Below are 25,613 nucleotides of genomic sequence, written 5' to 3' on the forward strand. Positions count from 1 at the left end.
CCCAAATCTGCAGCATCACGTAACGTGCGGTGGCTTCAAAAAGGGTTGATTTCAGTGCCGTCCTTTGCATGTCGCATTCGTAAGTCTCCCGCATGCCAACTTTACAAAATTGTCAATTATGGTGGCCAAGAGAAATGCGGTACTGTTACCCGGGGAGCTAGCACGTTGGCGGGTTCGCGGAGGTGAGCATGCCTTATTTTTTGTACAATATTGTGAGCCAGTTTAAAAGTAATTTTGACTGAGTGTGCAACCCCTTCAGTATTAACAACCGTGTTTATTGTTATGAGTGATATATTCCTCTATTAATACAAAATATAGGCAACATTCGTCCATTGCCAATCTATAGCCTTTCCTCAGGTAACCAACCGGTTTCATGGCGACCAGCTGTACTGGCGACAGCTCCATGAGAGGCGGAGCTACTGGGCGCTCTAGATCGTCATTGGCTGATACCTTGTCGCTTACTCGGACGCGCTTGTCAGGGAGCGGAAGTCCCGCCTCCTCACTTCCCCGCCCACACCAAACATGGCGGGTGAGTCCGCAATGGAGCTCTTGTTTTTGGATACTTTCAAGCACCAGAGCACGGAGGTGAGAGAAGCCGCCATGTTCGTCGCGTCGTTGCCTTGTATCCCTGACGCCCGTGTGTGTGGCTCCCGTGGGAGGGTCGCAGTGGTTGCTGTGCAGGGGGGACAGTCCATTCGGACTCGGCCTGAGGCCTATGTCCCAGCTCAGGGGGGCGGTTGCCTGCGGGCCCGGCCGCGTTGTGTTTATGACCTGGGATCATTATGCACTGTAGGGCATGCTGACACTTGTGGTTCACCAGCGGTTGGCAGTTTGAAATCGTCTTGAAGGTGTATTCACACTCGTCGGATATCGCTTGCTGTCAGTGAGTGGAAACATCTAGATCCATCCAGTCATAAACATATCGGGCTCCCACAGCTGTGCAGCTTGTTACAGTGTGTCAGATCATAGGCTTGTTTGACACAGGGCTGTTCCTCTGGACTTCCTCATAGACATGTACGCTCAGTCCAGCCGAGCATGCATGTGTGCGCAGAGGGCAGTAGGGCGCTGCCAGACACCGCTGAGAATGGAAGGGTTAGGGAGGCCGAAATTCAGCACTCCCTCATATGGTCACACAATTTTGGACACTTTAAAGCAGGCATTCTCAAACTGCGACCCTCCAGCTGTTGTAAAACTACAACTCCCACAATGCCCTGCTGTAGGCTGATACCTGTAGGCTGTCCGGGCATGCTGGGAGTTGTAGTTTTGCAACAGCTGGAGGACCGCAGTTTGAGGATGCCTGCCTTAAAGTGTCGCTTCAGTAAATGGCATTTATCATGTAGACACAGTTAATACAAGGCACTTACTAATGTATTGTTATTATGCATATAGCTTCCTTCGCTGACTGGATTCATTTTCCATCACATTATACACTGCTCGTTTTCATGGTTACAGACCACCATGCAATCCTGCAGCAGTGGTCGTGCTTGCACATTATAGGAAAATGTGTGCTCCCACGGTCCGTGCCACCAAATAGGTCAGAACTTTTTCTTATAGTGTGCAAACACGGTCACCGCTGCTGGATTTACAGGGTGGTCGTAACCATGGAACAATAAGTGTATAATGTGATGGAAAAATGAATCCAGACAGCAAAGGAAGCAATATGGACAATCACAATACATCAGTAAGTGCCTTGTGTTAAAGGGGTTGTCTTATCATAGACAATGGGGGCATATCACTAGGATATGCCCCCATTGTCTTATAGGTGCAGGTCCCATCGCTGGGACCTGCACCTATATAGAGAACAGAGCCCCAAAAGTGAAGGAGGGCGCACTGCACATGCGCAGCCACCCTCCATCCTTTTCTATGGGGCCAGCGAAAATACCTGAGCGCTGGCTCAGCTATTTCCGTCGGCCCCATAGAAATGAATGGGAGCGGGGGCCATGCATGCGCAGTACACTCCCATTCACTTCTGTGTGGAGCCGGCTTGGTGGTGGCCGGATCAGAGTCCTCCAGCAACACCACCTTGCGGGGCTCTGTGTCCTAGCGATATGCCCCCCATTGTCTATGATGAGACAACCCCTTTAACTTTCTCTACATAATAAATCCCACTTTCTGAACGGGTTCTCCAGGAATAAAAAAAAATGAAAATACTTAAAGGGGTTGTTCGAGTTATTTATTTTTTGTTCTTTGTATGTTTCTAACTAATCAAATGTAACAGCTTTACATTTTAAATATTAATTAATTAATTATAAATATATTCCCAAATACCTTTCATTAGTTATAATGGCTCGTTTTGTCTGGGGAGCGATAATTAGGAGAAATAAAATGGCCGCCGTCCTATTAGTGCACACAGAACCTGTCCTAATCGCATAGCAGGACAAGTTACTTCACCACACTGAGCTAAAGAGCTGCCTCATCCTCCTCTCTGCTCTACTTTTCAGGGATTATGATCTTGAATACAGACGAGAAGATCTTCAGCTGAATCTCTGTAGGAATGGAGTTCATGAGGAGACATGAAGTACAGAGGGGAGGGTGGGGGTAATGAGCGGCAGCTATTATATCCAGTCTCCATTACCACAGCCCCACAGTCTGTCCTGTCCGTCCTCTCTGTACTTCACGTCTCCTCATGAACTCCATTCCTATAGAGTGAACGTGCGCCCCCAGACTGTCGCTCTGTCCCCATTGATTATAATGGGGGGCGGAGGCATGGCGAGAGACTGCTGGAATAAAACTGCGACATGTCCGACATTTATTCCGGTGCCTCCGCCGTAACTCTGCGACAGAGCAGTAGTCCGGAGGCACGCAGTCACTAGCGGCAGGACGGATCCGACAGGCTGTTCACCCGACGGAACAACCTGCCGGAGGTCCGTGCCGCTAGTGTGAAAGTAGCCTTAGCCCTGTTCACTTTAATGTTTTTTGGGGGATTTTAATATTGAGGTCATCAATATCAGATTGGCGGGGTTTGACACCGGGCACTTCGCCGATCAGCTGTTTAAACAGAAGGCTGCGCTAATGTAAATGCTGCCTTCCCTTAATTGCTTACCTGTTCGCCGTCGACATGTGAGCGGTGTCATTACAAGGAGCCGTCCCATAGAAGTGAATGGGACGGCTTCTTGTAATTACACCGCTCACCGCTGAGATGTAAACAGGGAAGGGGGGGGGGGGGCAGGAGTTGGACCCCTGCCAATCTGATATTGATGACCGATACTGAGAACAGGTTATCAATATTAAAATCCCGGGAAATACCTTTAAATGGGGCTGAGCCTCAACTAGGCCATGTGACCAATGTACAGTGATGTCACCGGCCTAGTAAGAGGCTGCGGTCCTCACGGGGAGCCCAGCCTCTTCTAACAGCCATGGGTAGGTCACCAATATCTCATCCCCTAATCTGTATGAAGGTCTCCTGCCTTATTTCAGGGTGTGTCCTCAGTATTTCGGTATAGCATTGATTAGTTGCTGATATTTGCATCATCCGTGGTTTGCTCTTAGATTGTGTTCGAGAGGGTACCTCTATCTGTTTTCAGCAAAGCATGAGTTACGTAATTGTCAGCGCCTCCCCTCGATGTGGCTGCTTCTTGGTGAAAATACGTCCAATATTCCTATAAACCCTCATGTAATTCTGCATTTATTATGTTGTATTTACAGCAAGGGAGTAACGTAGACGTGGTCCGATTCCCATGTGTCGTGTACATCAATGAAGTCCGGGTTATCCCCCCTGGGGTCAGAGCGCACAACAACTTGCCGGACAGCAGGGCGTACGGGTGAGCGATACGTGTTTGATCGTTACATGGTGAAAAGTGCGGCAGCGATGGGAGGAACAGCGCTGTGTGTAGAGAGATTCTGGACACCACGGCCCAAAGACCTCCTTATGTCATCGGGGTCCATCTGACACCATTGATATCCATTGTACTGTGGATCCAGCAGAGCCCCGTGGCTTCTGTCAAATACAGAAGCCATAATGCATGTCAGAACCTAGCCTCATCCAGACTTTTTAATAGTTGTTTCATTTTATTTCAAGATCTCTTCTTGCTGTTAATGAATGGAAATGTTCTCAAGGTTACTTAAAGCTTTATCTTCTGTAAGCCGAACAGACTAGAGTTTAGGCTGGTACAGTTTATCTATAGTGGTAGATGTCTGTGCTGCTCGTATAGGTTCACACACAGCAGACTTGTTGCAAAGATTTCCATTCTACACACCTGAATAGGGTTGTTTCTGCAGCGTGCACATGGAATTTGGCGACCTTATTCAGATGATTGTGATAGTCGCTGAGATCTGCCGCTGGTGAACGTGTGCTTTAGGCTACCTGCATACAGGCTTAGGTAAACATGCAGAAGATCCGCACAGATGTCTCTGCGTTTCCGCTCCCAAACCGCATGTTACTTGTGATATTTGGTGCGGATTTGATGCGGTTTTGCTGCAGATCTCTTCTTTCCATTGAAATGGATGAAATCCACACCAAATATGGCAAACGTAATTGGCGTGCTCTGGGATTATAAATCCACGTGGCAGGTCAATTTCTGCAAGGAAGAAAGAAGCATACTGTACATGAGATTTGTCCAATCTCATACACTTTGCTGGTTCTGTAATACACAGCGATTTTTTTCTACACGAGAATCTGCGTGGAAAAACCATACGTATTCCGCAATGTGTGCAGGTAGCCTTAGGGCTCTTTCACACGAGCGGATGCCGTGCGGGTAATCCGCTGCGTGAAAGAGAGCCAAGCCCCGTTCCGGACAGGAGACACGGAGCAGTAACATGATTGATAAAGCTCCGCGCCTCTCTGTGATCTTTTTACTACAAAATCACGGTGACAACTTTATCTTGCTATGATTTTGTAGTAAAAAGATCGCCGAGAGGCATAGAGCATTATCAATCATGTTACTGCTCCGTGTCTCCTGTCCGGACCGGGGCTTGGCTCTCTTTCACGCAGCGGATTACCTGCAATGCATCCACTCATGTGAAAGAGCCCTAAGGCTCACAGAGGCCTGGCCAGGTTGGAAACAGATATATCAAATTCTCATATTCGAGATTTATTTGATTTGTACTGAGTGTTCAGAATATTTCCATTCACTGACAGCAAGACGTGAGAGTTACAGTTGGAGACCACATTAGCAGCCATTTGATCTGCCCTCTCAGTAATAGGGTCCATTCACACGTCCGCAAATGGGTCCGCATCCGTTCTGCAATATCGGGAAAGGGTGCGGACCCATTAATTCTCAATGGGGAAGGAATGGATGCGCATAGCACACTATGTGCTCTCCGCATCTGCATTTCCGGAGCGCGGCCCCAAACTTTCTGGCCAGGGCTCCGCATAAAAAGAGAACATGTCCTATTCTTGTCCGCAATTGCAGTTCTATAAGGGGGGGCCGGCCGGGTGTATTGCGGATCGGCAATACACTACGGACGTGTGAATGGACCCATGAGCTTATGTTCTGTTCCCGGGCATCAGGGTTAACATGAGTCTATTCCTTCCTGCAGGGAGACCTCACCGCACACATTTCATCTGGACCTGTTCTTCAACAATGTCAATAAGCCGAGCGCCACTGTTTTTGACAGACTGGGGAGGTTTGTACAAACGACTTCTGCTTAGTCTTGAAATATTCTCGTATATTCTCACTGCAGAGCCGACGTGGAGCTCCTGCCGTTACCCAGCAGTGCTGTGATCACTGGGTAGGGGGGAGCAGGCGGCCTGGCCACTTCTTGATCTGTATACATGGTGCTCGTTGGGCATCACATATACTGCAGTGGGGAAGGTGCGGAGACTGGTAAACAGTCTCTGCCGTCCCTGTGGGGAGTGTGGATGTCACTGACAACCGGCCCCCTGCTCCCTCAGGAGCAGCTGTAAACTGTACAACAGAAATCGGCAACCTTTGGCACTAGGGATGTGGTGAAACTACAACTCCCAGCATGCCACATTCACTTTTATGGGAGATCTGAAAACAGCTAAGCAAGCGTGCATGCTGGGAGTCGTAGTTTCAGCACAGCTGGAGTGCTGAAGGTTGATGATCTTTGCTCTACAAGGACGTTCCTGTCATGTAATCATGTGAGCTGTATCTGGTGAGTTGATGACAATGTTGACATGTTTCAGTTGGTTGTGGTTGATGTTTTTGATCATGTTTTTTGTTTTTTTTCATCAGCTTGGAATATGATGAGAATAATTCAATCATCTTCCGGCCAAATGGAAAGGTAACGAATAATATAAATCATTATGGGACACTTAAAAAAAATAAAGGGGAACAAATGCAAACACAAATCTGACAACTCGGCTTGTTACAAGAAGCACGTTAACTGGATAGTCCCACCTTGCACACAAATACATGACAGGTGGTGGTCTCAACTCTGGGACCCTCACCTATTAGAAGGCGGGTCACATGACCTCCAATCTCATGAATACCGCCATCAGTGACCTTTTTCTTACCACTGAAATCAATGGAGAGATGATCAAGCTTGTGCGCAACTTTCTCCAATGAGTGTTATAGAAGTTGCGTGATGCAAGCAGCTACAGAGTTAGCTCTTTCCATATACCCCTCCTGCTGATGCTGAGCTGATCACTTTTTAGTTTAGGCCAAGTTCACATCACTGTTTAGCTTTTCGTTTCTCTGATCCGTCAGAAGACAAGAAAAAAAAAAATGGAGCCATTATTTTGAGCATCAGTTCAGATCAGTCAGTCACTTCTGTCAGTTATTTTGGTGGGAGGGAAAGTACTGACAAAAAGGGACACAAACTTGACTGGAGCAAGAACAAAAATCCAATTTTTGAAATGTTTCAGGTTAATACAGATGGGCTTGTGCTCAAGGGTTGGTACAATTGCCTGACTATTGCCGTGTACGGATCAGTGGACAGAGTTATTCTCAACCATGAACGAGACTCTCCGCCACCCCCACCGCCGCCTCCACCACCCCCTCAGCACCAACCGATTGGGCTGAAAAGGAATCCCAAGCATGGTAAGCTTGAGTATTTCTATTAAATTGCCAAATCCAAGACTTCATTCATTGTGTAGTGGCTGGGAAACATACTGCAAGCTCAGTCCCGTTAAGGGCTCCTGCACACTTCATTTTTGTCCGTGTCAGTTCCATTTTTTTATTTTTTTTTGTGCGGCCTGTATGTGGAACCATTTACTTCAGTGGGGCTGCAAAAAAACGGGAATGACTCCACGTTCATTGTATGTCCGCATGTCCCTACCAGAAAAAGAACATGTCCGCATTCCGTACAAAGATAGGACTGTTCTATTATGGTCTGGCTGTTCTGCAAAATGCGGAGCACACAGGCCAGTATCCATGCTTTGTGGACCGCAAAGCAGCAATGGTTGTGTGCATGAGCCCTGGAGTGGATGGAATCGAGTTTGTACTACGTTTCCTGGCAATTACACAGCGTACTTTCTCGGCGTACTGCAGCTCCCTTAGCTGATTGAAAGGGGTGCCGGGAGTCGGCCCCCCCACCAGATTTGTATTGGTGACCTATGCTAAGGATCAGTATTTAAGTATTGAAAAATCCCTTTAATAAGCCCACCTGCCTCTATATTTGCTCCATACATTTTGCATCTTGGATGGAGTTCTACAGATTTGGCATTGGCCTGTTGATAATTAATTGCCTTTTGCGCTTCATTGCGTGCTTCTGGCTACTTATTGGGCTAGTTAGTATCATTTGTCTTTCTCCCTTCTTAGTTGAAGAAGACAAAGAAGACCAGTATAATGGTAGTCCACCAAGACCGCAGCCAAGGGGGCCTAGAACTCCACCTGGTCCTCCACCTCCAGATGATGACGATGATGATGAGCCAATGCCAGCTGCAGGTAGACATCTTAGATTTCGTCGCTCGCATCTTTAGCTTTCTCTTTGTTATCTTTGATCTTCGCCCTCTCCTGCATGAATAAGGCTCTCAATCAATTTTATACTAGAGAATGGCTGCTATTACTTTAACTGCTAGATATAAGTAATCACGTCCTTACTCTGAAGGCATGGGTCAACTAATGTATAGAACGATTTCTTAGTCTCCAAATAAGAAACAAAGTGCTTCTCTGTTTTGCTGTGAGTGTTCCTGATTTCACAGAAAAAAATGCAGATCTTTAGGAATGGAAAGCTTGGATTTTTAATTGAACACATATTTTATTGTTTTTTTAACACTAGGCGGAGAAAAGGAGGATGATCGAGAACAACGGGAAGGTTACTTTGAGCCGATATCTCCAGATAGAGTGTCTGTTCACCCTGATGGCACTTACACAGATGAAGAGGATGGGGATGATGATCCTCAGGATGATGGGGATGAAGATGATGAGGAGGATGAAGAGGATGATGACCTCAATCCCGATGAGGAGGACGACGATGATGAGGACGATGTACAAACAGGGGACAGCATTGTAGATGAGGATGAAGACGAAGAGGGCGACGAGGAAGAAATTGAAGGTGATTTTGGTTTTTATGAGTTGTCATCTTCACTGTTCTCCTGAAGCAGCCATAGAAGAATTGAGGTCCTTGGGCCCCTTTACACTGCTCAACTGAGCAAACTATTGTCAGGAAGGAAGCGTTCCTTCCCTACAATCGTCTATCAGTGGAGGAGACTGCTGCATTAACAGCGATCTCCACAGTATTGCGAGAAGCAATTGCTAATGCTATCGCTTGTCCCATACAGAATCACTGTTTAGACACCGTGATCTGCTGCTGGCAAACCATGATTTAGGTGGTCCTATTACCCAATGAACGGGCATTTCGCTCATTCATTGAGTGATCTGTGCCACCTTTACACCCCAGATTATCGCTAACAAGCTTTCGTATGAACGCATGTTAGCGATAACCCGCCCAATGTTCGGGCAGTGTAAAAGGGCTTTTAGAGTCATTAATTTTAAATGGGTTTCCGGAATTTTAATATTAATCGCCCCCGCCGATCAGCCAGTTAAAGACTGCAGCCTTCCCTTCAGTGTTTACCTGCTGGCCGTCGACATCACAGTGACGAGCAGGTGTGATTACAAGCCGTCCCATTCAGAGTGGGGCCTTCTCATCAACTGGCTGATGGTTGGGGGTGCCAGGTGTCAGACCCCCACCAATCTGATATTTAGGACCTATCCTGAAGATAGGTCATCAATTGTAAAATCCCGGAAGACCCCTTTTTAAAGAAGACCCGTCAGATATCCTGACGTGTCTGTTCTAGAAAATCCTTGGATTCTCCACGAAATAACAATGGGACACACTGCATGGCGCTTTCTCTCTAAAATTACTCTTGGAAATGTATGTATAAATAGTCATTGGACCAATACTGCCAGCACTGATTGGATAGTGACTGTGTCAGAATGTGTCCCATTGACAAGGGGGAACTGTGTCACCCAGTTATCAATTTAGTCATTTCTAAGAGCAATTACAGAGGTATGGGGCTGCTTTGAACATGAAAGAACCAGTTTGGTTGCTGTTGGCAGCTGATGCAGTTTTCATTTGCACCAGTTTTTACCTTCTTTAATATAAGATTTTGTGGATTTCAGGAGACGATGGTTACGAACAGATTTCCAGTGATGAAGACGGAATTGCAGACTTTGAACGGGAGGCATTTAAATATCCAAGTTTTGATATTGACTATACGCCGGAGGATTTAGCTTCTGTACCCACTATGACCTATGACCCTTATGACCGAGACTTGGGTCCCCTTCTTTACTTTAGCTGTCCATACAGAACTGCTTTTGAAAACGAAATCAACAAGCTTCGAGACCAGGACCTTGACAAGGACACCTCTGGGGCTAGTGAAGTGTCAGTGAAGCTATTGGAGCTGCTTGATCTCTATCAGGATGACAGAGGTGCAAAGTGGGTGACAGCACTGGAAGAAGTACCTAGCTTAATAGTTAAAGGGTTAAGTTTTCTTGAGCTGAAAGAGCCAAGCCGAGACCATTTGAGCCAGTTAGTGGACTGGGCCATGCAAGCACTGGACTTGCAGCTTGCTCTCCAGCAACCAATTGCATTGAATGTACGGCAGCTGAAAGCAGGCACTAAGCTGGTGTCATCGCTTGCAGAGTGTGGCACTCGGGGAATCCAGTCTCTGCTAAAGGCAGATGTCATTGGCAAGTTATATGACCTTTTGTTTGCGGAGCACGTGTCATCCTCCCTCAAACTAAATGCTTTTAAGTCCTTGGATAGTATCCTCAGCATCACTGAGGGAATGGATGCGTTTCTGAAAAATCCTCTAGATTCACAAGGAAAAAGTGGCTACCAGAGACTCCTGGAGCTGATCTTGATGGACCAGACTGTCCGTGTCTTCACAGCTTGCTCTGCCGTCCTCCAGAAGTGTCATTTTTATGAAATCCTTTCTGATGTGAAGAGACTGGCAGACCAGCTAGCAGACAGCACTCCTCCACCTCCTGCTGACAACAGGGATCCTGATCAAGAAACGCCGGCTGCAGGAGAGAAGCCAAGTCGGGACTATGACACTGAGGCGGAGGTTCCCATGGATATGGATCTTTTATTAGAGTCCTCTAGTATAAGTGAAGGAGACTTGGAGAAACTGCTGGGTCTCCTCAATGAGATTTTTCATCTTTTAGAGACTGCACCTCACTCCATGATCCAGCCTCCTGTAAAATCTTTCCCAACGTCCGCCAGAATCACTGGACCCCCAGAACGAGATGACCCTTATCCCATTCTGTTTAGGTAAGGTGCCTGCTGCTCGTGTTTACAGCACTAATTTTGGGGAAGGAATTGCACAAAGACCTGTTAAGACATAAGTTCTTCACTTAGAGCCAGAATGGGCAGATGCTCTGGTGGTTCCGTCCCAGCCTTTCTTAGACAAACGTTCATACCGTTATCGGTCATGCTACATCTCCCATTTCTTCTACTGTTATCACCAGTGATATAGGAGCTGAATCCAAAGGGATCATCCAGCTTCTTTTAAAAGAGATTTAAAGGGGTATTCCCATCACAGACAATGGGGGCATATCACTAGGATATACCCCCATTGTCTGATAGGTGCGGGTCCCACCTCTGGGACCCCTACCTACGCCGATAACAGAGCGGGGAGAGTGGTGGCTTGAGGACCTCAGGTTTCCCGGGGTCCGGTCACTGCCAAGCGCTCTACCCATACAAGTGAATGGGAGCGTACCGCACTTGCCCGGCCCCATTTATTTCTATTCTGAATTTCTATTTCTATATTTTACCGGCCCCATAGAAATGAATGGAGGGAGGCTGCGCATCTGCAGTGCGCCCTCTGCCGCTCTCCCCGCTCCGTTCTCGGTGTTTGTGGACCCACACCTTTCAGACAGTGGGCCATAGCCTTGTGATATGCCCCCATTGTCTGTAATGAGAATACCCCTTTAAATGCTCGTTGCTGGCTCTACCAGATCGCCTAGCTTTTGTGGAAATCTGCCAGTATTGGGGGGCTTTTATATTTAACGCCAACAATATTAGGTTGGTGGGAGTCTCTGCACCCTTCTTGATCAGCTAGCTGGAGAGGCCACTGATTGGTGGGGGTGCTGAGTGACTCCCACCATATAAAAACTAGAAAACCCCTTTAAATAGATTGTGTGTTGACACATAGTCATGTGTACCTTTTAGAACTTCCAGTCGTGGCCCCCGGAAGAAGTAAGCAGGTGGGCTTTTAGATGGTGACAGGGCTTCATGTGAAGGGTGTATGTGTTGATGTGTTGATTAAGTTTTTGATGTCTTCTCTCAGGTACCTCCACAATCACCAGTTCCTGGAGTCCGCCACATTACTCCTATCATTACCCGGGACTACTTCCCATCCTGGTATTCTTCACACCATTAGGGAAATTCTTCAGTTTTTGGCGCAGTCTCAGAAAGGACTCCTGTTTCTGTTATTCGAGAATGAAGCAACAAATCTGATCGCCAGGGCTCTTTGTCAGGCATCGGAACAAGATCAAGATGACCTTCTGCAGTCCGAGGGGAACAACGAGGACTCGTGTGCCTTGTGGCTTCTGAATGCCACCCAGGCTCTGCAGTACATCTCTGAGCTGTTTCACCACTTCCAACATTGTACAGCCACAGAGGAGGCCGACCAACTCAACCTGCTGAGCATACTGCACAACCTTTACCTGATCACCTTCAATCCCATAGGCAGGTCTGCAGTGGCCCATGTCTTCAGCCTTGACAAGAACCTGCAGTGCCTCATAACTCTAATGGAGTTCTGCTCTAAGGAAGCCCTTGGGTAATCTACTCCTTATATATTTTACTTTTATGTTACTTTCAACAGTTTTGATGAATAATTGCCTTGTAATTTTATTTAGAAGTAAATCTGCTAAACTCTAGGTTGACTATGGTCTGCCACTAACTCCCCCGCAGTTGTACTCTCAGGGTAGCTACTGTATTGCCGCCTTCACGTGAATAAAATGAAAGGCGCTCTCTGGTGTGTAGACATCTTTGGTTGAGGTCAGGAGGACCCCCCCAAACAAACAATCGGCATAATGAAGTGGTCATGGTGCCACACTGCAACAGCTCATGGTATGGGTGGCAGTACGTGATGCTGCAGCGTAGTCCTATTTCAGCAAATTGGACTAAACTGCAGTACCAAGCAGAGCCAGACTTGTATGTTTGGTGCAGAACCAACATAAATGACCTAGATGAGGGGCTTGCTGAAGTGGAAACGCCCTTTTTTTGTTTTGCTGGTGAGTCTGGAGTGGTATCCCCACTAATCCATGAGGATAGGCCAGTCAGTATTTCACCAGGGTGCACATTCTTCCCAGTAGACCAATTTCACCGGGTTAGTATTTGGTCAGTATTTTACATCAGGAGTGGGTTAAAAACATGGAAGAGGCAGAAAACGTTCCGTTATACTTTTTGAGGGGCATTTCCGAACAGATATACGCCACTTTTGTGGTGTATATCTGGCGCACATTCTGTTGCACGCAATGTTTCGGCAGAGTTGGCGACTTCTTCCCCGCTCCTACCAGGTCTAAAAATAATAATATTGGCGGGGAAGCGCATGGACGGCATCTTAATAAATGTGCCCCTTTTATCTGTAGGTTCCACTTCTAGTTTGGGCTTACAAATAGTGATGCAAAATACCGACCGCATGAAAGTGGCCTTATGGTCGTAAAAGCAGTTGTGAAATGTGTGGACATTATAGATCTCCACTTCCAATCATCTGACGAGTTTGATTCGGCGCTGATGGAGGTTATGCTCATTCCGGAGTTTCCATTGTGTCTGTAGCTCAAGCTGTCAGCCAGTCTTTAATCTCCGCTTCCGTGTAACATACCTGCAGTGAACATTTGTGACTTCTTCTTTCAGGGATACAAAATCCAAGAAGTCAGTGGCTTATAATTACGCCTGTCTGCTCGTGCTGCTCGTAGTGCAGACCTCGAATGATGTCCAGATGCTAGAAACGCACTCTGCTCCTTTACTGAAGCTGTGTAAAGGAGACGAGAACAATGCCAAGCTACAAGGTAAGAGATTGCACCTTCCCGTGTCAGTCATTCCTCCGAAAGCCCCTTTCGTAGCAGTAGAACTGGACTTGCAAGTGAAATTATTGAAATTGAATAATTTTCTCCAGCTGCATAATATAGTTATGGTAAGTCGAGCCCCTGCTCACAAGTGTGTGTTTTCTTTCAGAGCTTGCAAAGTGGCTAGAGCCATTGAAAAGTATTCGATTTGAGATAAATTGCATAACTGGTCTGATTGATTATATCAAGCAGGTAAGTGACACGTATGTCCAGGTTACACAACGTGTTTTGGCAACTTGCATGTTGAATGTGCACAAATATAGCACTGCAGGGATAAATCTACTGACACAATTAATTACACACTTTTCCGCCTTTCACTAGCTGCAGGTAGACAATAACCCATAGATTAGTGTGCCTTACCTCGACCCCAGTCACCTCCTGACAGTCCCACCCCTCTCTCTCTGTCACAGCTTTGGCCATGAATTGGCTGGCATCGATCATGGGAGTGTATATAGAACAGGGATCGGCAACCTCCAGCACTCTAGGTGTTTTGAAACCAACTCGGAGTGCTGCATTCACTTCTGTGGGAGTTAGAAGAACAGCCGAGCATGCTGGGAGTTGTAGTTTCGCAGCAGCTGGAGTGCCGAAGATTGCTGATGCCTGATATAGAACATCACTTCTGCTCTGGCAGAGACTGGAACCGGTGCCGATGTGAGCCACGGCACTCTCTCTCACGTACTCTCTCACTCATATTTTATTTTTGGTTCACAGACAGCCCCTTTAACTTATTCCAATTTGTCATACTATCAAACCTTATCTCTAAATTACTAAAAGGTCATAAACATTTAGGCCACATTCTTATCAGTAAGATATGATCTGAGCTATAATGAGTGTTTATAAGGCCAGAGATGAGGAGCCGTCAGCTGAGCTGCCTGACGGAACAGTAGAAACACTGTTCCTGCTACTAGAGTCTCAAGGCTGTGCAGAGACAGGGGTTCAACATTTTTAATGGGGGTTATCCAGTTTTTGAAACATCCCCCGCGATGCTAGGGAGACTCATCCCCGCCTGCCATTGGCTGCTCGCTCCCCCCTCCGTCACCGGATGTTTTCATCTGTGAGCAGGGAGAAGCAGCAGCGGTGGAGGGGGGTCAGTATATTACCTGTGAGGGGCCGGCACATGGGCGAGACGTTTCAGAAATTGGATAACCTTTTTATTAAAGACCAATTAAAAAAATTATTATTGCCCCCAAAGGTGTATGTAGCCTTTTAAATTTACATCTGTCTGGTTTGTGTGCACAGTTTCTGTGCAGACTTTTGTGTTTCCATGGTAACACTACAAACAGTGTAGTCTGATCCTGCTATTGTACTTCCTTTTATCTGCACCACACTTATATTCAGTGAGTTAGTTAGTAAGACGTAGGGGGCAGTTGGATGGCAACATGACTGCCGATTGAGTCTGTGCAGGGTTTGTTGCCATGGAGACACATAGGTCTGCAGGATGTTTTCAGTCTGCTACCAGATTTTTTAAATCGGTCACTCTATTATTCGTTCTTTTGTTGCAAGCAAGTGTTATGAAGAAACCTCCTACCCCTTTGACAGGAACCACTGTCCCAACAATCAATGATACTCACTTCATCTGTCAGGGGATTTTATGTTTTGGGCAATTTGTATTTTGGGCTACTTTCACGTTTGGTGCGGATCCGTTCAGATAATACAAACGTCTGCATCCGTTCAGAACGAATCCGTTTGTATTATCTTTACCATAGCCAAGACGGATCCTTCTTGAACACCATTGAAAGTCAATAGAGGACGGATCAGTTTTCTATTGTGCCAGATTTTGTCGTAGAAAATAGATCCGTCCTGACACACAATGTAAGTCAACGGGGACAGATCCGTTTTCTATGACACAATCTGGCACAATAGAAAACGGATCCGTCCCCATTGACTTGTGTGCCAGGACAGATCCGTTTGGCTCAGTTTTATCAGACAGACTGACACCAAAACGCTGCAAGCGTGTCCCCCTCCAAAGCAGAATGGAGACTAATCGGAGGCAAACTGATGCATTCTGAGCGGATCCTTTTCCATTCAGAATGGATTAGGGCAAAACTGCTCCGTTTTTGTCCGCTTGTGAGAGCCCTGAACGGATCTCGGAAACGGAAACCAAAACACCAGTGTGAAGATAGCCTTACTGCATTAAATGGAGGAGATGTGCTGTGCATACTTAGGATTAATGCCACAGCCTTTTTAAATTACTCTGACCGATGAAGTGAGTAACTTTGATTGTTGGGACAGTGGTGCCTGTCAAAGGGATAGGATATTTGAACTATATGAACAGAAAAATAAAAAAGTTATGGCTCCTGGAAGGCAGGGAGCAAAAACTGAAAATCTTAAGCTTCAGATGGGGTTAACTGTAGAAGATATGTAGTAGATTCCTCAGATTGATGCAGCACTTCAGGTCCGCTTGTAAATTTACTAAAATGTTTTTTGGTTAAATAAAAAAAATAATAGTTTGAATGTCGACATAAATCTAAAGTATAAAAGTAAAAATACCTAAAAGTGAACTCTGCAAAGTAAAGGTAATAAAAAAAACCTCTTTATTTTTAAACCATTTTGCTTGTGTCTTTGCTGGACATGGCAATCATGGAGGCGGCTGTCATAGAAGACGTAGAATATTTGCCTCTCCTAATGCAGTTTTCCCATATAGACATGGTAAGACAATACGTGTACAATACACGGGGATTGAAGTGGTTGTATGAGAGTAGTAAAGTACCTGAGGCTGTAATACCAGACACTGCCTATAGGCAGCCATAGCACTGTTTCTCAAAAAGTTTTTTTTTTAAATACTTTTCTACAAGGAGCAGCAGCTTAGTTTTCTGGAAATGAAAGAAAGACGCACTCTGTTCCAGATTTGCAAATGTGTCTACAAAGTGGCGCAATTTGACGCATCTAGGGTTTGTGCACTTTTAGGGCTTAGTAGTAAGCGGGTAATGCTTTATTGAAAGGTAGCGAGTCTAAGATGCACCATTTTGTATCAACATTGCGCCACAGTTCTGGGGTCAGAATAAAGTGTCAGATTAAATATCCAGACTGAGCCCCTGTGATAAATCTGCTTCCGGTCTAGATGGCCAGGCTAAGCTTCCGCCATCTACAGGATTAGTAAATCTGGATTTGTTGGAGCCTCAAGCAGAAGTTTATTTCCTTTTTTTTTGGCTTCCATTGCTTTAATATTTCGTCATTTTAGAATCTGGACAACTTGATGGCTCCTGAAGGTGTGGGACTGTTGACGGCGCTCAGGGTACTTTGCCACGTGACTTGTCCACCTGCTCCAGTGGAAGGTAGGTATGGGCATGGCCCCTTGTGGTAGCATACCACACTTATAGGCCTGAATTTTCAATATACTTTCACACAATATTTCACTTTCACAAGGCCCCCTGAAAAATGAGAGCTGCTGGCAGGAGAAAACCCCCAAGTGAGCAACGTACTCAAGCATGATGGCACTTCTGGCAGTCGTGAAGAGGCCTCTTGCCTCAGTCTAGCTGCACGTGCCCCTTCTGCTGGTGCTTTGTATCACCTGTGATTGCCTTGTTCGTTAGCTGCTGTTTGGCATTACAGGGCATCTGTCAGCAGCTTTGTACCTATGATACTGTCTGACCTGTTACATGTGCATTTGGTAGCTGAAGGCATCTGTGTTGGTCCCATGTTCATATGTGCCTGCATTGCATAGAAAAATGAAGTTTTATTATATGCAAATGATCCTCTAGGAGCAACAGGGGCGTTATCGTTACACCTAGAGGCTCTGCTCTCTCTGCAACCGCCACACCTCTGCACTATGTTTGACAGGGACAGGCAGTGAAAACGTCATCATGTCTGGTCGTCTCAATCAAAGTGCAGAGGACGTAGCAGTTGCAGAATGGGAAGAGCCTCTAGGTGTAATGGCAACGCCCCAGTTGCTCCTAGAGGCTAATTTGCACATCTTTAAACTTCATTTTTCTCAGCAATGCGGGCACGTATGAAGATGAGAACAACACAGATGTCTTCAGCTGCCAAGCGCATGTGCACTTTAAATTACTGTGTGTTGGTTTCATCTATATTCCCATTGCAGGGCAGCAAAAGGACTTAAAGTGGAATCTCGCGGTCATTCAGCTCTTCTCCGCTGAGGGACTCGATACTTTCATTCGAATACTGCAGAAAATGAACAGCATTCTCATCCAGCCGTGGAGGCTGCACGTCAACCTGGGCACCACTCTGTGCAGAGCAATAACCATCTCTTTGGCTCGCTGCACCCTGTCGTTGCTCAAGACGATGCTCACCGAGCTGTTAAGGGGTGGCTCCTTTGAGTTTAAGGATATGCGGGTCCCGTCCACTCTGGTTACCCTACACATGCTCTTATGTTCCATACCTCTTTCTGGAAGGCTGGATGGAGAGGAGCAGAAAATCCAGAGTGATATCATTGACATCTTACTGACTTTTACACAAGGAGTTAATGAACAGTTGACTATCTCAGAGGAGACTCTGGCCAACAATACCTGGTCCTTGATGCTTAAAGAAGTGCTTTCTTCTGTCCTGAAAGCACCTGAAGGCTTCTTCTCAGGAATTGTCATTCTGTCTGAGCTTCTTCCTTTCCCATTACCAGTGCAGACCACTCAGGTAAGAAGACTGGCGGTATTCTCTAAGCTCTTCTCTACCTCACTTGTGCTGTTCTATGGGGATTAAGGTTTTTCTCTTCTTTCAGGCTATTGATCCACAGGACATTGCAGTGGCTTTAAACACCCGGAAGCTGTGGAGCATGCATCTTCATGTACACTCCAAGCTCCTGCAGGATATTGTCAGGTCCTTCTCTGGGACTTCATGTCAACCTCTTCAGCATATGGTCAGGCGCGTCAGTGTTCAGCTGTGTGATCTGGCTGCACCTACCACCCTCTTAATCATGCGCACAGTCCTGGATCTTATTGTGGAAGACCTGCAGAGGTATGTTGATCTCTTACAAGTGATCCAGAGATGGGGAAACTGACCACTGCCAGATACCTTGAGCAGTGGTTCATCTCCCTTGAGAACGAGGGATCAGGCATGTTGAACTCCAGCATGCCCTATAATTCTTTCTTCGACATGAATACAAACTGCATAGCTTTAACCCCCTTCCCAAAAGCGCCATACATGTACTGCATAAGGCGGGACTTCAAAGTTGGTGCCTGCTTGCGTGTGCCATAGCCGCCGGGTTTCTGCACTCGGCGGGTTTCTGCAATGGGGCTAATGTCTGCAATCGTCGATTACGCCAATCTGTCATTTAACACCTCAGCTGCCTTGGTCAGTTATGGCGACAGCATCTATCTGAGGCGGCTTTCCCTACATGGCAAAGCGGGAAGAAGCCGTTCATGGTGTGTGATTGCCTGGAGTTTCTTTGAAGAAATCCATGCTATTGCAGTTGTAGTTCCTATGCAGGTGGCAGGGCTCCATAAGAACATAGAGGATCTGCAATAAATTGCAATGTAAGGGAGACGCAATCTAATAATTGCTTCTTATAGTCACCTAGGGTGATATAATTTTTTTTAAAAAAAATCTGAAAATTCTAATCACCCACCTTTCCCCAAAAGTAAAAAAAAAAGTTTATTGCAAAAAAGTAGTAAAACGTAAAAAAAAACTTTATGTATTTGGTATCACTAATCGTACTGACCCAGAGAATGAAAATGAACGCCGTAAAATTAATAACGTAAAACCACAGTGGCAGTATTGCTCTTTTTCCCATCTCCCTCCCAGAAAGAATAAATAAGTTAATCAGAAAGTTGTGTACCCCAAAATGGCACCATTAAAAACTGCAACTTGTCCCGCAAAAAACAATCCCTTATAAAGCTATATAGACAGAAAAAGAAAAAATGTTTAGCTCTTGGAACGCAACGATGAAAAAGGAAGAAAAACGCTTGGTCAGTAAGGCCCCTTGCACACGGGCGTCATGGATTTTGTCCGGATGCGTTGTTTGTGCATTGCGGCAAACCCGTTACGTTGTTGAGGTTTTTTTTCGTGCAATTGCAATGCGTTTTGCATGTGTGTGCTAAAAAACGGAATGTCGTAGCCAGACCCGAACTCGGACTTCTTCACTGAAGTCCGGGTTTGGGTTAGGTGTTCTGTTGATTTTATTATTTTTCATTATAACATGGTTATAAGGGAAAATAATAGCGTTCTTAATACAGAATGCATAGTAAAATGTCCATTGAGGGGTTAAAAATTCACCTCCATCCACTTGATCGTGCAGCCGGTATCGTCTTCTTTTTTCTTCCTGCAGGACCTGCAAAAGGACCTTCGATAACGTCATCGCGCTCACCACGTGGTGAGCGTGCTCGTGGTGAGCGTGCTGATGTCAGCGCAGGTCCTGCTGAAAGAAGGTCCTTCTATCTTCAATCTTCAGCAGGACCTGTGCTGACGTCAGCGCAGGTCCTGCAGGAGGAAGAGAGAAGACGAAGAAGGGAAAATAATACAGTGAATTGACTGTAATGGGGTCTATTGAGATAATCCATTAGTCAGCGATTACCTCATTGGTAGGCGTCTTCAAGGCTTAGGCTACTTTCACGCTTGCGGCAGGGTGATCCAGTAATCAGTTCCGTCGCCAAAACTTATGCCAACTGATGGCATTTGTAAGACTGACCAGGATCCTGATCCGTCTTACAAATGCATTGAAATGCCAGATCCGTCTTTCCGGTGTCATTCGGAAAAACGGATCCGGCATTTATTTATTTTTCTTATTTTTTTTCCGAAAAAGAAAAACGCAAGTGTGAAAGTACCTTTAGTTCGTGACCTTACGTTGTTCTTCTTGAAATTTGCAAACTTGTGTAGTAACTTTTTAAGATTAGTCGCTATAGTCTGGGAAATGAATGTGATGCCACCTGTTTCAGTGCCGGCGAGGACAAGCAGAAGCAGTTCACGGGTCAGACAGCTCGGCTGCTCGCTCTTCTCGACTCCTTGGCTGCCCACCGAGCCTGCAAAGTAGCAATTCTACACCTTATTAACGGAGGGAAAGGCGACGAGCGATATTCAGAAGTTTTCCAGGAGCTACTAACGTTAATGAAATCTGCAGGAGACAATGTTGTCCACCAGCAGTGCGCAGAGTACGTGGCCTCCATTGTGCAGTACCTCTGTGACCAGGTACCATTTCCATTACTCTTCAAGAACCCCAACTCCTCTCCTGATTATTTCTACTTCTGTATTGAGTTTTTAAATTAAATTAATTTTTTAGGACATTGCCCTCGTTCTGCCGAGCTCGGGAGAAGCTCCAGCATCGGAAGTAGATCAACTTTGCAACTCCTTACCGGGCAAAGATCATCTTTCTTCCATCTGTGACTGCCTGATGGAAACGTTAGCGAACAGTGACAGCAGCTACAGTACACTCCTCACCTGTATCAGGACTATGATGTTCCTCTCCGAGCATGATTTTGGGTTCTTCTATTTGAAGAGGTAACAGAAATGGGAATTTGAGGCGAGGGGGGGTTACCACATTGTGAATGCCATAGCTAGACCACTTTTAAAATGCAGGGCACCTTTGCAAGCAATTTTCTGTTTTAGGCACATAAAATGGTCTAAATGTAAGACAGCAGGAAAGCTGTCTTACATTTAGACACAGCGGTGGATCCGCAGTAGTTATGTAGAGGCCGGTGCCTCTACATATCTGCGGCGGATCCACACCTTTATTAAGACCGGCATCTAAAACTGTACTACGGGAACGATTATACATAACCCTTCAATTTGTCTAACATTATGGCTGCACTTTATATCAGTGTAAGGGCTGACACCTAGTGGCCAGTTTAAAAACTGCATTGTGTTTCCATGAAGAAGCAAAAGGAGGGTTAATCCCTTAGACCTCAAGCAAACTTCAGTTTGCAGCCGATCCACATATTTTTTTTTTAGTATTGCACAAGGCTTTATATATTTCTGTGGGGCCACAAAAAATTCAGACCGTACGCTGTCCGCATCCGTACGGCTGTGCTGCAAATGATAGAACATGGAATAGGCATTTTAAACAATCGGGCCCACGAGAAGTACAGGAGTACACAGCCGGTATCTGCATTTTGCGGTCCACAGAACGCATCTGGTCGTGTAAATGGAGCTTGGCTAAATTTTTATTGATTATAGGTAATAGAATTAATTGATTACATTAAAGGTTGGTCTGTTATTTTTTTTTCTCTTAGCTCCTTCAGGAAACACAGCACTGCCCTCTTCCTGCTTCTGAAGCGAATAGTTTGTGGGTTTGGAAAAGACACTGGGGAATCGGCCTCATCGTTCTTGGATTTCATGCGGCAGATACTGAATTCTGATCCAATGGCAAGTTAAATTTTGTAGCCTCTTCAGTAATCGTGACCTACAATGAATAGTGATCAATGAAAGTCTTGTGAACATCAGCCTTTAAAGGGGGTTTCTCATTTGAGACAATGGCTGCATATCGCTAGGATATGCCCCCATTGTCTGATAGGTCCTGAAAGTTGTGGAGGGCGCACCGCACATGCGCTGCTGCCCTCCATTCATTTTTATGGGGCCGCCGAAAATAGCCAAGCACTGGCTAGGTTATTTCTGTCAGTTCCATAGAAGTGAATGGGAGCGGTGGCTGTGCATGCGCGGTGCGCACCTATTCACTTCTATGTGGAGAGCGCTTGGTAGTGGCCGGACCGGAGTCCTCCAGTCAACACTTTGCCTGCTCCATTCTCGATATAGGTGCGGGTCCCAGCAGTTGGACCCACAACTATCAGACAATGGACATATCCTAGCGATGAGAATACCAATTTAATCCCTGAATATTATACGAGCAACACTTCTTGGTGTAATAACCTCATGACTGTCTCTATACCGAAACTGAACAAAGAGGAGGAGGGGGTGAAGCTGGAAGAATAGAGGGGAAGCTCATTCTTGGACACTTCCAATATTTGCATCTTTCATTCGGATTCCTCTCTAGAAGGCCTGAAAACCAAATCGAAAGACGCTGGAATCTGACAGTATACCGATGCAGAGACCGGCTTGCTATAGACTTCCATTTATTCTTATCTTAGAAAATAACAGCATATAGCTAGGGCAGTGATGGCTAACCTCAGGCACTCCGGCTGTGCTGAAACTACAACTCCCAGCATGTTCTATTCATTTCGATGGAGTTTTGATAACAGCAAAGCAAGTGTTCATCTTGGGAGTTGTAGTTTTACCACAGCTGGAGTGCCAGAGGTTAGCCATCACAGAGGTAGGGCATGTCATCACTTTGATTGGTGGGGACCTGACGTCTGGGACCCCTATGATTCTGAAAATGAAGGGTCCACAGCCCTTGGATGGAACCAGGCTATAGTGAAGGGGCACAGCACTGTGGCCCTTTGAGGATCAATGGGTTCCCAAAGGTAAGACCTCACTGATCACAAAGTGATGGCATATTCTAATGATCCAGATCCCCGTGGGATATTTTTTCTCACATGCAATTGCCTGTCACTATGTAGCCACTGGTAACAAATCTTCTGGGAGAATACAATAAATCAGGCCTGACCATCTTCCTGGAAACTTTATGTAGCCGATTTCCAGTGTGTGTAAATGATGGGATGGGATGGAGCTCGTAGACTTTGTGACCTGTCACAGCATGTTGAGAATTGTTGTTTTTGCCACAGACTGAAGATAATTAAAGGGTTTTTTCCAGGTTCCTAATACCTATCCTAAGGATTGATCATTAGTATCTGACCTGTGAGGTTCTGACACCCCGCACCCTGCCAATCGGCTGTTCCCCGCAGCCTCCAGCGCAGGATCTAGCACTGTGAATAGAACAAGAAGCACCGCTCCGGTCAAAGTGTAGTGGCCGTGCTGGGTTACTGCGGCTTAGCTACCATTCACTTCAATGGGAAATGAGCTGCAGTAACCCTGTACGGCCACTACACTTTGAACGGAGCTTTGCTTCTTGTTCCATTCAAAGTGCTAGGTCCTTGCTGGAGGGAACATCTGATCGGTGGGTCAGATATTAATGACCGACCCTGAGAATAAATCCTCAATATGAAGAGCCTACAAAATGGCTGCACAAATAATATTTGAAGTCACAGCAAATTTGGATTTCTCACTTGTGAGGCACTGGTTTAACACTTTGGTGGTCATTGTGCAGACATGCGGAGAAGATGGAGGAATAATGGAAGTGGACGGTGCTCAGCACACAAGGACTCTTGGTCTCAGTGCTGGTGAGTTGAAGCACCTGCTGCTCAACAAGGATGACCCTGCACAGAACCTGCTGCTGGACCTGGAGAAAATTGTTCTTGTAAGTCTAGGATTGTATTTTTCTCTCTTTCCTCTATTGTGAGCTGCTTCTATAATATCAATACTGGTTATGTTGATGCCTGTGTGCTCCTAGGAGCAGTCCAAGGAAGATGACAGTCTGGAGTCCTTACTGGACAATGTGGTCGGATTCCGGCAGATACTTGAGAATGCAAAGGAGCCCGTGCCATTAAGTGAGCAGGACGTGGAGCCAGTTCTGCCAGCAGGAGACTCCCTGCAGAACCTATTCAATAACAGGTAACATTGAGGAGTCCAGGATGCCCACCACATGACTAGGACAGATATGTTTCCTCTGGAACATTCCATGACTGTTATCAGAGATCTTGTAAATTGTAAAAAAATTATTAAGGAAAGCATACAGGAATTTTCTATAAAGTTGAATAACAAAGAATAAGCTTTGTTTGCTACAGTTGGAACACCTCTTTTAGGGCTCTTTCACACTATTCGGTTAAAAGATTGTAAAACACCTTGTATTTCAAGTATTTTAATAGCATTTTAAACAGGGATGGGATAGATTGTATTTTGACTTATCCAATCCTACAGTTTCCCCAAGGCATTGCCCGTGGAGTCTGACAGCCACTTACCTGGACAGCTGCCCTGAAGTTCTCCATAAGTGGAGTAGTGGAAAGTGTTAGCTGTCTGCTGCAACTATCTGACATTTATGACCAACCCAAAGGGGTTATATATGATATTGTATTATTATTATTATTATAATATGTATATATTTCTCGCCCATTTTCCTTGGGGGACACAGACCTTGGGTATAGCTCAGCTCCCTAGGAGGCGTGACACTAAGTAAAACTGTTAAGCCCCTCCTCCATCAGCTATACCCTCAGCCTGGAGATAGAGGCTACCAGTTTTAGCTTAGTGTCCAAGGAGGCAAGACACTCCCTGCTACTGCAGGGCTGTTTTCTCCTTGTTATTTTTACTTTTTCTTCTAATTTTGTTATTTTATTTTTTCCTAGGGATACCAGAGACGCATTAGACCTCTCTGCTCTCCCGGGGTTGAGCTGCGCCAGTGCCAACTTATCTGCACTGCTGCCTCCCCCACAGAAGCAATAGGAGGATCTGGGCAGCAATGGCTCCCCTACATCCCGCCAGCTAGGGGGTCGCCCGCACGCCAAGCTCCTCTTCCAGCTTCCTGCCACTGCGGTGCCAGTGGCTGAAGGGGCGACCCTGCTGGAAAGGACTGAGGGTGAAGACGTCGGACGGTGAGATGGCTATTCCAGCCCATACCCCGTCCCTATCTGCAGCATCTACCCCTCTGGGTAAGGGGGGCACCCGTGGTCGCTCATTCTGAGTGCTCATCTGCAGGACAATGCAGCACAGCAGCATCCTCAGCACCCCCACGCCGTTCCCCCCCACGCTGCTATCTTTCTCCCCCCCCCCCCCCCTCATTCGGGGCTGACTCCATTTTTCTCTTCTCTCTCTCCCCCTTCCCGCCGAGAACGGGGGGGCGGGGCTTAGCGGTCCCGGCAGGGGGCGGGGCTTACGCGCGCGTCATTTTGGGGGCGGAGCTACGTTCTCCTTCACAGGAGACATTTCAAGCGCTGGAGGGGGCGGAGCTTGTTCCCCGCGCTTTCTGCTGAGGTTTCCCGCGCTTCCTCACTCCTGACAGGAAGCTGGGACACGGTGGGGGACTCTAACCTCCTGTGTACATCGCTCGGCTTCTGTGGGCGCTCTCTGCTGCTCACTGCTGTTCACTGCTTCTCTGCTGCTGCTGATCTGGGCCATCTCCTGACGTTCTTCTGAGGCACTGGTAGGACAGTTAACCCTCTCCTAACCCTCCTGGTCATAGCTGCTATAACCCTTTGTGGTCTCTATATTAGAGTACAACCACACTTCAGCATGTCAGATCCCACAGGTGCCCCCAAACCCTGGTACCATGCCTGTACCGCCTGTAAGGAACTTTTTCCGCGTGGGCAATCTGAGCCGCATTGCCTTGCATGTCAGGCCCCGGTGCAGGGCCCGCTTCCCGCTGCG

At 46.4% G+C, this 25,613-nt stretch overlaps 1 protein-coding gene across 2 annotated transcripts in view; it reads left to right on the top strand.

The window, feature by feature from the left end:
* The first annotated feature begins 489 nt into the window (after positions 1 to 489).
* VIRMA (vir like m6A methyltransferase associated) overlaps positions 490 to 25,613 on the top strand; it is a 36,419-nt gene continuing 11,295 nt past the window's right edge. For both annotated transcript variants that reach the window (XM_044293965.1, XM_044293966.1), the window contains exons 1-19: positions 490 to 585; positions 3,646 to 3,761; positions 5,479 to 5,565; positions 6,138 to 6,186; positions 6,770 to 6,944; positions 7,665 to 7,790; positions 8,125 to 8,400; positions 9,468 to 10,620; positions 11,639 to 12,130; positions 13,210 to 13,364; positions 13,531 to 13,613; positions 16,603 to 16,696; positions 17,464 to 18,008; positions 18,094 to 18,329; positions 20,246 to 20,495; positions 20,587 to 20,804; positions 21,536 to 21,668; positions 23,464 to 23,613; positions 23,707 to 23,867. In XM_044293965.1, the coding sequence (XP_044149900.1) occupies positions 523 to 585; positions 3,646 to 3,761; positions 5,479 to 5,565; positions 6,138 to 6,186; positions 6,770 to 6,944; positions 7,665 to 7,790; positions 8,125 to 8,400; positions 9,468 to 10,620; positions 11,639 to 12,130; positions 13,210 to 13,364; positions 13,531 to 13,613; positions 16,603 to 16,696; positions 17,464 to 18,008; positions 18,094 to 18,329; positions 20,246 to 20,495; positions 20,587 to 20,804; positions 21,536 to 21,668; positions 23,464 to 23,613; positions 23,707 to 23,867 (4,562 nt within the window). In that variant the 5' untranslated portion in view covers positions 490 to 522. The remainder of the gene's footprint in view (positions 586 to 3,645; positions 3,762 to 5,478; positions 5,566 to 6,137; positions 6,187 to 6,769; positions 6,945 to 7,664; positions 7,791 to 8,124; positions 8,401 to 9,467; positions 10,621 to 11,638; positions 12,131 to 13,209; positions 13,365 to 13,530; positions 13,614 to 16,602; positions 16,697 to 17,463; positions 18,009 to 18,093; positions 18,330 to 20,245; positions 20,496 to 20,586; positions 20,805 to 21,535; positions 21,669 to 23,463; positions 23,614 to 23,706; positions 23,868 to 25,613) is intronic.

Source organism: Bufo gargarizans, chromosome 5 (genome assembly GCF_014858855.1).
Source record: "Bufo gargarizans isolate SCDJY-AF-19 chromosome 5, ASM1485885v1, whole genome shotgun sequence".
Lineage (NCBI taxonomy): Eukaryota > Metazoa > Chordata > Amphibia > Anura > Bufonidae > Bufo > Bufo gargarizans.